General features: G+C 36.3%; 1 protein-coding gene across 3 annotated transcripts in view; it reads left to right on the top strand.

The window, feature by feature from the left end:
* The window catches only part of LOC127445935 (receptor-type tyrosine-protein phosphatase T-like), a 365971-nt gene that overhangs the window by 313633 nt on the left and 39921 nt on the right, over window positions 1-12417 (top strand). For all 3 annotated transcript variants that reach the window (XM_051706455.1, XM_051706454.1, XM_051706453.1), the window contains 4 exons: window positions 2134-2210; window positions 5876-5912; window positions 7840-7937; window positions 9014-9130. In XM_051706455.1, the coding sequence (XP_051562415.1) occupies window positions 2134-2210; window positions 5876-5912; window positions 7840-7937; window positions 9014-9130 (329 nt within the window). The remainder of the gene's footprint in view (window positions 1-2133; window positions 2211-5875; window positions 5913-7839; window positions 7938-9013; window positions 9131-12417) is intronic.

Raw genomic sequence — 12417 nt, 5'->3', positions numbered from 1 at the left:
AACCTCTCCTCAATAAGCTGCATGATTTGAGGTATCATTCATGTCTGTAGCACAAATAGTGTGGGACAAGTTACATGCCAAACTTTCATACTTAGGTTAGGGGTATGTCGAAATCTCTAACCCTAAGCAATAGTAACAGTGATGCCTTAGCAAGTTCCGCCAATAATCAAATATTTAAATCCACTTTTCTATCATTTGTAACTGTCATCTCTGTCTGTGCGTCTCAGTCTCATCCCCTGCAGTCCTCTAAACAGGTGATCATCCAGACACCTGGATAGTTTTGCTGGGATGACTAAGAACTACTCTTCCCATGCATCAAGGCTCACACACGTCTGTAGTCTGGTCATTTTTCTCCCAATTAGAGCTTTCTGTATGGCCCCTCAGTGCGGAGAGGAACCCAGCCGAGGGTTTGCTGTTATGACAACTGACTCAGTGGTGTCTAATTAGCCCCGTCTCGTTCTCTCTCCTTCCACATCCCTCTATTTCCCTTTGTCTGTTTCGTGCACACACACTGACTTTCGGGGAGCAGAGGTCAGCAGGCATATGATTGTGCCGGTGAGAGACTGTTGAGATGTTTGTGAAGAGAAAGAGAGAGAGAGAAAAAGCAAATAATAAAGTTTGAAGTTCAACAATAAGTTGGTGGAATTCTGTGCAGATAGAATAAGAAAGTCAGCAGATTTAGAAAGTAAACAACCGTCACCACGCTCTCACAGCTATAGACACAGACTGTTTCTCCTTGGAATAAATAATGGAAAGACGGTGAGGAAGAAGTAGGGAATGAGGGATTCTAAGTTGCCTGCCATCAGAGAGCATCCATTGGCTTGGAGTCGACATGCTTCAACAGTGCATTTGCATTCTCCGTATGATCAAAGTGGAACGCCACACGTGTGCGCGGAGCAAGTGTCAGACCCGTCCTTTATCTCCTCCTCTCTTTCCGTTTCCAGCCCCTTCCCTTTCTCCAGAAGTGGCGCAGTAATTGTCAAGACATACAGCTTCACCTTTCGAGAGTGGAAAGACTTAGTGCTCGAGTTAAACTTTTGGCAGGTCAAGTGTTTTAGCGAAGACAAGATGGAGATTGACAGTGCTTGAGTAATTAAGTCAATTGCATGCCAAGATCTTTCCATCTTTGGTGAAATGTACAGCCATTTTTTATTAAATTGGTCGGATTCTTATTGTCAATTCCCAAAGTGCAATGTTGAACTCAGGGCACCCAGTTTTGAGTTGCTTAGAAACGGGAGTTTTTTTTAGAAAAGTGTTCCTGATCATTACAGAGATTTCATAAAGATGTGATTGTCTTCCTTGTGCACAGAGTTACAGTGAGCATCTCTGGTTGAATGCCTTCTAACAACATGTACCTATCATTGGTAATGCCAATCAAGCTTCAAACATGTTTGGCTTTTTATTGTGTTTTTTAACCTGGTGTTAGTTCACAGCAAAAATAATTTTCAAGTAAATGTATGTTTGTGTATGTTTACTGGTAAACAAGACAAAATAGAGATTACGAAAACAATGCACTTATCTTGAATAGTGATTGATCTGTCATCAATTACTCATCCAGATGCCAATGCTTGCTTTCTTCTGTGAAATGCATAAGGAGATATTTTGTATGTTCACACTGCTTTTTTTCTATTCAATGCAAGCATACAGTGACAAGGGACAGTCAAGGACCAAAAAGGACAAAAAAAAAAAGCACCATAAAACTATTTACATTACATTGAAGTACTAAAGTAGTTCATATGACTTGTAACCTCTTCTTGTAGTCTTTTGAAGCCTTGTGATAGCTTTAGGAACAGATCAAAATTTTAACTGTTTTTCACTGACGGCAATTATTTTCACATGTTTCGTAATCAAATGAAGTTTGAGTATACAGTATGGAAGCTCTTGATATTTCTCCAATGAATCAATCATTTCTCTCTGATTTTGTGGTTGGTTAGGATAAAACCAAACATGTTTTGATAAGAATGTTTTAACAGGACCAGCAAATGCTGTTGATCAAGGAAAATGACTTACTTTGGTTAATCACATTATATGTATTACAGTCATATGTCCTGCACAGCTGATGTGTTTGTAGCTCCCCTTTAAAGTGTATGTGTAACTTTAGACCGGCTCTTCTGTGAATATTTGACCCCACAGACGATCACACTCGCGTCCGACTGCAACTGCTGGAAGGAGACCCCCATTCTGACTACATAAACGCAAACTATATAGACGTAAGTATGACATTTATTTTTTAAACAGGCATGATTGTGTGTTATCTGTGCCAACACTCACAGCCTTTATAGGTGAATTTCATGAAACCTGTCAAGAGTTTTTATGTTTTGCATTTTGTCATGAAATTAATGGCATAATACAAAAAAAAAAAAAAAAAAAATCTTAATGGTCTTAAAGTAGGCTTAATATTCTTTATGCCAGAATATCATTTATTTTATTTTTGTCTAATTATTTTGGGGTGAAATGTGACCTGGACATGTTGTAGTGACATTCAGCCTTATGGTTACAAAACACATCAAGCTGAGTATACAGCCATACTGAAAAAATATATCATGATTTGCGAGTTTGAACATATAATTTAAGACCTTTAAAGTCTCATTATAGCATAACCACCTTAGAATGTCAGAACTTTTTCACTTTTTTTTGCCATAAAAAAGCTTAATAGATTAATGTAACATTTATGTGCTATGCTCCTAAGAGCTGCACTTAAAGCGAATGAAGGATACATGTTTCTAAGCATATGTCTCAGCTCTTTTCTCGAATACATGTCTGTTTTAATGCTCCTCTAAAACCATATTCAGACGGGACTAGTTTTCCCTGAGGAAGTTAGGGAAATACATGTTTCACAGCCGTACTTTGTGATTTCAATCCCGTCTGAATCTGAGAAGTCTGTGTTTTTCTCACACAACCTCTGTAAAAATTCCAGAGCAAATTACCTACTGTTTTTCGGCTAACTCAAGGGTCCTCCGAGAACTCTAATCCCTTTCAAATGCGAATGTCTGTGATTGCTGATATTGAATTTTCACAACGCTTCTCCTCATGTATTTTAAACTACCGTTAAGATGGTACTTATGCACGTCAATCTTCTGCCTACTGTGCACCTCTCAATTTGGATGTGATGTTTTGGCATCCGACAAAATAATAAGAAAACAAAATCAATAAGGAGCCAAATCGCGGAAACTGCTAAGACTAGCCACAGTAAAATATCAGCGTCAGGTAAGATACTTACCTTAGCTTCTCAGCTCAATTACGTAAAATTATAATATTATAATTCACAGATAGAACTTGTTTATTTTATTGCGTTTATTATAAACAACCACTTTTATAAACTTATGTGAAGTTTATTTTAATAAGGTTTTTAAAGTAAGTAATTTATAATGTATAATTAATCCATTTAAATTAAATCAATAAATTAAAGAATAAATTTTTTAAAATGATAAGTAATTTCAAATTTAAACAGATAAAGTTTAAAAGATACGTTCATTTTTCACCTAAATTAATTAAATGTGTTCAACCTTCTCTAACGCCCATATTTAGAAAACAGAAACTCCCAGAAACAGAACTTCTGTAATAAACGTGGAGATCTTAGTCCCGTCCAAATTAATACATGAATTCACAGACATTGGGTGATAATAATTGTAACTCAAATGTTGTTTAGAAAGCTAATCCCATCCAAATAGGGCTTAAGTCAGTGATTTCCACCGGGGGGAATAGACCCAGCATGTGCGTGAAAAGAATTGGATATTGCTTTTTTAATCTATAAAACAAAATGCATGACTTCAAGTAAAAATAATAGGGATTAGGGCTGGGTAAAAATATATAGATTTTTTGATTTATCTGATTTTTTTTAATGCCTTTTCTGTTTTTTACAGTCAGTTGTTGATGACAAAAAATAAAAAATAAAATAAAATAATAATAATTCTAATGAAGAAGCCGTGCCACTCCACTCTCATTAATATGTGCTGAACTGACAGTTTTCTTAAAGAGACAGTATCGTTTTAGCACTTGTTCTACATATCAATGTAAATATTTGTGAATAATACACATAATGCATGTAAGCAATAAACATGTAGGCCTAACAATATATATATATATATATATATATATATATATATATATATATATATATATATATATATATATATATGATCAAATATAATCATATTTTATATAAATAATAAAAATAATATTTCAAAATGTACTAAGTCAAAAGGCCCCCTATATAATCAACAGCATTAGTCTCTTTTAATCGTGAGTTTCTAACTCATATGTCACAGTTTTGTTTTGTTTGTTTGTTTGTTTGTTTTTGATGAAAAAACGTCATAACTGGCAACTTCATCTTTTACTGGTGCTATGGGGGTGTGTTATTTAGGTGTTTTCACTGTGCATGAACAAATGCTCTGGATGCCGACATTCTCTAAATACAACTGTTTATTGAACAGCATGTGAACAGACTTGCTTGTATTCACTGCAGCAATTCGCATCAGTGCTGCAACAGGTATCCCATAACACACCCTGTTAATTTGCATATTACCATGACACCAGACTAGCCAATCAGAGGCATCATGTGCAATGGGATTCTGGTAAACTATTTAGCTTAAAAGTGACACACCAAAATCTACGAATATTGCAGGGTGCACCTATGGCAAAAAAGGTTGATTTACACTGCTCTAAGTTATTGCAAATTACAAAATACGCCACGTATACAGTTTGCACCGATTTAGAATAAAAGCACTTCCCTAGCTGGACTGTGCCATTCAGAATTGAGTTGAGAATGTCTTTAAATTGCAATTCAGTTCCAGGTAGCAAACAGGATGCTGAATTTTAATTTGAGGTTGAACATAAGGAAGTAGAATTAAAATGGAATGAAATTCCAAGAAATGTATATAACTGCTGGAAGTGTAGTTTTTTACAGTGTTGGGATTACTTCTAAAATCTACTTTTTTTTTTTAACTATTACAAATAACAAATTACTAATTGTAATTAGTTACATAATCTTTAAGATAACACTTTTAGATTACATCCTAATTACATTTGGATTACGTACTGCATTTTTTTGATAAAAATTACATTTTAAGTGTATTAAGTACCAATTTACACTCCTTTCATTAAACAATATGAAGCATAAAACTAAACAGCAATTTGCTGTTTGTCAGTTTCTGAGTCCTCCCCATCGACAATTCTTTGAAAGTCAACACGTTTAGGTAATATGTAATCACATAATCCATAAAACTTCTAAAACTTGTATTATAATCTGATTACAAGTACTTGATTTTATTTTTATTTTTTTATTCCTCTGTTATGTGAATGTTTTGAATTTATTTGAATTACAATTCAGTAAATTCCTCTTCTTGTTTTCCCATTCAAATTCTAGCTCATGAAATCTGCCCACCCTTCTTCCTTAGCTGCTCTGAATTCACTAAACTGATCTAAACATCATAATAACAGTGTCAAAATGATTGTGTTTATTACAAAACTCAGGCAAGCAAACGGAAATAAATATGCACTGACAGACTTAAACACGAGGCTTCATAGTACCCCACAGCAGCTATAATCATTCCACCCAATCTCATTACTGATAATAAAACAATTACTGGCACCATTGTTCCACAGACCAGGTCATAAACCGCAGCTGTGCATTTAAAACTCTCTGTGACAGGAGCAAACCTGCGCTGGTCACTAATTTGTTTCACAGTGGTTAAAATGCTAATGAACTTGTGTGATGAAAAAAGGTGAAATTACAAAGTCTCACAGGCTGAATTGGTTTCAAACTAAGTCTGTACATCTACTTTAAGCAGGTTCATTGTTGCATGTGGTTTGTGCAGGTGAAGAAATAGATTTCATTTGAATAATTTTCATCTTCCTTTTTAATCATGTTTCTCAGGGCTACCACAGACCAAGGCACTACATAGCCACACAAGGTAATTAAAAGAGCACATAATGAAGGCACATCATCAGCAATACCAAGAGAACTTTTCTGAAATTAACACTATCACTGCATCTACTGGATATCCAAATGTATTTCTACGTTGCTAAAAACAATGATTAATTTAAACATATTTGCTGAAAAGGCCATCATATATTGTGTATTGGATGCTTGTAAATGGGATGCTGCATTCGGGTGTAACTAACTAAAAGTAGTAACTCTACTAACTTAAATACCGTTTTCAGTACCGTGACAATAGTTAATCTGTTTTTAAAATAGTGTGGCTTTTTTAGTAACAAGTTTTTTGTTTTTGTTTTTGTAGTGTAGATAAATAAACCGCAGTGTTTGCGCATGCAACCTTACAGACATGCAAGCTGAAGTGATAATAAAATGCATGGGAGGTCTGATTTATTTTGGTCATTTGGTTTGTTTAAAAAAAAAAAAAATGGTGTCAAAATGTCCATGCACTGCATGTTGCGCAGCCAAAATGTTGTCTTCTTTTTTCATTTTCTTTTTTTTGCGAACATTTTTGTAAATATTGTAGTAGTTCATTTGCTTTCGACATATTTTTTGTATATTAAATGTCCAAGTTTAATGTTGTCACCCTAACTGAAATCCTCATCGTTTTTGCCAGATAAGTGATGCTAAAAATTGTAAAGAAAAATGAAGACATAATATAATCTGATTGATGTATATTAGGGCTGGGATCGATGCTGTTTTCACGTATTGACAATTGGAAGATTTTCCCAATGATTATTGATATATATTGGGACTTTTTTCATATATAAATAGGGCTGCTCGTTGCACAAAAGTCTTGTCACAATAGTTGTGTTTCCAAACATATTTCTCAACACAACTTGGATAAAGTGTGAGCTGCAGGGTTAATTAAAGTGGGTCGCACAACAGACATGTCTGGCGGATGACATGGCATGTTCTAAAATTCAAAACATTATTAATTTTATTTTCTATGAAGGTACGCACATTTTCTAGGTATGCACACACCGCTGGCTCGCCGTCTCCGGAAGCTGTTAAAATTCTACAGCGCGACGGAGCTCAACTAGCATAGTTTCTCATTAAATTCGACCCAAATCATTATCAAAGGACATTGTATCTTTCATAGAACCTACACAATGTATTTTCAGTTACAAGTATGTCGTTTTTGTGATTTGAATGAAAGACCTATTCAAAGCTAAAGTACATTAGCTAAAGAGAAATTGCATAATAAACGTCGCCATTTCTAATCGTTCAGTTTGTGCAGTTAAACCAGTTTCATACACTCACCTGCAAACTCATCAACGTCACTTTGTTCATTCTTAAAGAAGTACAAACACCATTGTCACTTTAGACTCCCATCAGCTCGTAATGTGTGTGTGTGATATGCCACCCACGACCAGCTTCAGTAAATGTTATGTCGCCCCCTTGTGGTCTCCCAATCCTATTATGTCAGACTACAATGAATGGAGTGCAACTGGCAGTGAATTGAAAGCACACAAATTAGGCTTCTAATTTAAATGTTTCAAAAATGTATCGATAAAATAAAGTGCCAATCAATAATCGATATATCTATATTTTATGACATCCCCAATGTATATAGATATATTTAAAAAATATTCCCTTAAATATCCTCAATGTAGTTAGCTATTTTAGTTAGTCTTGTAGTGTTGCTAACTTCCTTTTCAGCATAACCTACTAAGTTTTGGTGGTAAACAGTATGGCTAAGCCAGTGCACCAGCTAAACCAGAAGCAAAACAGTAACACCATTAACCGGCCTAGAAATACCCACTGGTCTAAGATGGTCTTTTCAGCAGGGATCATCTGTGAAACCCTGAAGATACACTGAGTCTTATTTTTCTCATTTATTGTCAGTGTTGCATGATGTTGGTGTGTTCACTTTGCTTCTAAATTTGTCCCTCCTCCTGTAGGCCCCATGCAGGAAACAGTGAGAGATTTCTGGAGGATGATTTGGCAAGAGAATTCTGCCAGTATCGTCATGGTAACCAATCTGGTGGAAGTGGGCAGGGTAGGCTTCCTTCCTTAATAAATATAACAGGATTAGGAGTGTTATTTACAAAGCACATTTCCAACTGATACATGTTTATGAAAGTTTAAATGGTTAAATAAAGTGTGTTAACATTAAACAGTAAAGCACTTACAATGCAAGTCTATGAGGCAAGAGATTGCACTGGAATAAACATTAAAAAACACAGTTAAAAATGTATAGGCACAAAGCTTAAACATTATATGTATTAACATGAGACTTGTGTGATAGAATCGCTTACAAACCTTGTCTTTGCAAAGTTACATCCAGTCTTATATTGAATCGAAACTCATGTCATGAACATGTAAATATATTAATCTCAATAACTTTCTCATGATACATGTAAGGATATCAGAAAGGGAAAGTTTAAAAAGAGAAAAATCTGAACACAAGAATTATGTCGGTAATGCTTAACCAGAAATTCATCCACCTACGTAGAACTATAGTCCCACCACTAAAAGGATCATTTCAATAAATTTACAGGTCATATAATTCACATTTGTATACTGAACAATTGATATAACTCAAGCACAAGCTGTGCATTTCTACTTTTAAACCTTCTGGAATGTCTTGCCCCATAGACTTATTTTGCTTAATTTTACAAACTGAGGGACAAGTCAAAATGATTCTCTGCAGTAATCAACAGCATGTCGCAGAGCTTAACTTGTTTTGAACCCAGAATATTTATTGAATCGAGTGAGCCAAGCATTTTGCAGGACATCCTAAAAGCAAGCTTATTTAGCCCAGGTGCTTGACAATGTCCCCAATGTGAGCTGTTCACTGTTACGATGAGTATAATTGACCAGTGTTCAATGATTGGCTTCAGTGAGCTCGGACCACTGGGGTTGTTAATTCACAGATAACATCCTCTCTGACAGGTGGCCAATTACACTGCTTTGTGTTTTCAAAATGTCATCAGAGACTTGTTTGATAATTCTGGAAATTGGAAATGCAATTGTGTCTTAGTCCATGCTGTAAAATAGAGTAATACTAAGACAAATTAAGATGTCATTGTTATGATTTAAAGGATAAGTGTGGGTGTCTATGTGTCCATGAAGGTGAAATGTGTTCGGTACTGGCCAGATGAGACCGAAGTGTACGGAGACATCAAAGTGACGCTGATCGAAACGGAGCCCCTTGCCGAATATGTGATCAGGACCTTTACTGTTCAAAAGGTAAAACATTTCTTGATCCATTTATCCCTATATCTATACCTAAAATAAATTTGTATTGCTCTGAGGTTGCTCTTTAAAGGGACATGAAACACCAAACAACATTTTCTGAGATGTTAACAGATATGTATGTGCTGCACATGATGCAAGACAAAGAAGACAATTTTAGCATCCATTAATTTAAATTTTATGAGGAATTTTAGGCTATTTCCATCTTCTTAGTTTAAAATCAACATCAAGTCAGCGTCACAGGACGTGATGTTTCCATACACTATAGTGTATAATCGCATCATCAGGGTCTCATAACTATTCATGAGACTTTTTGGCCTTATCCTATGAGAGTCACTATCTCATGATTATACATGACATCAAGTGGTTTTAGACGAGCATATCAAACTCAGATGCTTCAAGTTAGTGAGTTCACACCGGGCCGCGAGTGTACAAACCTAAATGGCTTCTTCGCGATGCTGACAGAGGAACTGGCTTTCAATCAACGGAGAAACCTTCTAAATGTTTGCGCAACACGCATTTGATACGTGAGAGTTTCAATATATGTGGTGATGTGGACTGGGGCTGGTTTGAAACACACAAACGCAATCGATCCATTCATCCTAATGTAAGTTTGTTACGGATTTAAGCACTTATATTTGTGAATCAACGTTGTGGAATAATTTTCAAAAGTTATTAAAATGCAAAAGTGCATTCACATATATTTTCAATACAGAGTACAACGGCTTGCCATTTATTTGTGCATTAAATTACAGATAAGAAATTACCAGTTTGTTTCTGTGTAAACTAATGTAAGTTTAAAAAACAGTGTATATTATATTTGTGTATTTTGTTATGAGCAGATGTGAGAATCTTTGATGCTGTTAACCAGGGGCATTGCTAGGGTTGCAAGAGATAAGGGGCTTATCCCCCAGAGAGTTCTTTAAAACAATGATGGTTTATTAAAATCTGCTGAGTAACAACAGTCCCACCTACTTGCCGGAAACAGGTAGTGTTCAACAGCTGGCTATAAATGCGAGGGCTTTAAAACCCAGCTACCAGTCGAACTGAATGAACGCGTAAGCTGTAATCTACCATGGCCAGCACCCACTGCTTTTCATCACAGACAGACGGACTACCGGGCAAACAAAGTCAAAGTCATAAAACATATTTTATTTGTGAAGTGAAACATGTGAATCTTCAAAAAAGATTAAGGGCTTGGGACCGTGCATCAGGAGCTTAAGCTCTCAAAGCCTGCCACTCGCAATGCCACTGCTGTTGACTGCATTAGTGAAATAAAGCTGTCTGGATTTCCCTCCACTCCGCTATTGACCTCACCTACTTTTCCTGGCATTTATTAAAACTGTTGTGAGAACTTGGCTTTGCTGAAACAGGGGGTTTCATGACCCTTTAACAACTGTTGGCCTATAGTAAGACCTATAAATGAATGTGGTGGACCGATATGGATTGTTCATGGCTGACACCGTTATCGATAAAGAAGGGTGCCTGATATAATACATATACATACAGTATACACTCACCGAGCACTTTATTAGATACACCTGTACACCTACTTATTCATGCAATTATCTAATCAACCAATCGTGTGGCAGCAGTGGAATGCATCAAATAATGTAGATACGGGTCAGCTTCAGTTAATGTTCACATCAACCATCAGAATGGGGAAAAAATTTGATCTCAGTGATTTTGACTGTGGCATGATTGTTGGTGCCAGACGGGCTGGTTTGAGTATTTCTGTAACTGCTGATCTCCTGGGATTTTCATGCACAACAGTCTCTAGAGTTTACTCAAAATGGTGCCAGAAACAAAAAAAACATTCAGTGAGTGGCAGTTCTGTGGATGAAAATGCCTTGTTGATGAGAGAGGTCAACAGAGAATGGCCAGACTGGTTTGAGCTGACAGAAAGGCTACGGTAACTCAGATAACCACTCTGTGCAATTGTAGTGAGCAGAATAGCATCTCAGAATACACAACACATCTAACCTTGAGGCGAATGGGCTAAAACAGCAAAAAACCACGTCGAGTTCCACTTCTGTCAGCCAAGAACAGAAGGCTGAGGCTGCAGTGGGCATAGGCTCAACAAAACTGGACAGTTAAAGACTGAAAAAATATAGCCTGTTCTGATGAATATCGATTTCTGCTGAGGTACACAGATGGTTGGCCTACCGCATTGCACTGCTGCCACACGATTGGCTGATTAGATAATCAGTTGTAATCTATATATATATATATATATATTATCTATATAATATATACATATATAAATTAATTAAAAATAAATAAATAAAGATTATAAAATGTTTATTATACATTGACAAGTTTGTCTGTAGATTCTGAAAATAGACGATGAGATGAGATTTCGAGGGTGTTTTTCTTAGAAAAATATCTAAGAATCGGGAAACTTAAGTTTAAAACTTAAAAGTCTCCATTTGATCTCTATTTAATCTCATTGCTGTACATGAGAAACAATTGAGATATTAAGGACACCTCATTTGTAATTTTTCATTCCTATGGGCTGCTTCTTCACTATTTATGAAACATGACTACACACTGAAAGAAGGATGTATCATGACTCATCTGTCTCTTTCTGAGTTGAAGAAGTTTTGAAAGGCAGCAGCCTCGTGAGACAGATGGATTGAGTGGTTTATGAAATTTGCTGATGACATGCTGTTCCATACCATACTCTCGCCCCCTCCAAACGGTTCTCAAACATTAATTTCTCCCACTATCAAAGCTTCTCTACATTTGTTCTGTTTGGATAGCAACATTCTGAAACAGAACTCGAGCTGTTCCTAAGAGCGGTTTGTAGCTTTGTGATTTGCATTTCTTGCTAAATATCATCTGCAGGCTTATAGATTGTCTTTTAGAAGTTAGCATCATGGTTCCCTATCTGTCACTCACTCGACGTTGTGTCGATGTAGTGACACTAGGGGTCACACTTGCGAGCCCCAAACACCTCTGATCTTTGAGAAAATTGGCAGGTGGAATTTGCATGCCACTCCCCGGACATACGGGTATAAAAGGAGCTGGCCCGCAACCACTCATTCAGATTTTTTCTTCGGAACTGAGTGGTGTTCATTCATTGAATTCATTCATTGAATTCCACTGCCGTTCCATTCACCTCTGCGTATGCTGTTAGATATAAGGCGCATTTCAGCATGTTTCTCCCCCTCGTGCATGAATAAGTGCAGAGAACGCCCCTGGGCACTTCGACAGCTAAAAGAGAGTATATATTCTAATAATAAAAGAGTATATTTTCCTCTAAAATAGTGGCACTGACA

The sequence above is a fragment of the Myxocyprinus asiaticus genome, chromosome 9, assembly GCF_019703515.2.
Source record: "Myxocyprinus asiaticus isolate MX2 ecotype Aquarium Trade chromosome 9, UBuf_Myxa_2, whole genome shotgun sequence".
NCBI lineage: Eukaryota > Metazoa > Chordata > Actinopteri > Cypriniformes > Catostomidae > Myxocyprinus > Myxocyprinus asiaticus.
Note: the sequence above shows the minus strand (reverse complement) of the source record. Positions and strands in the feature narration are given on the sequence as shown.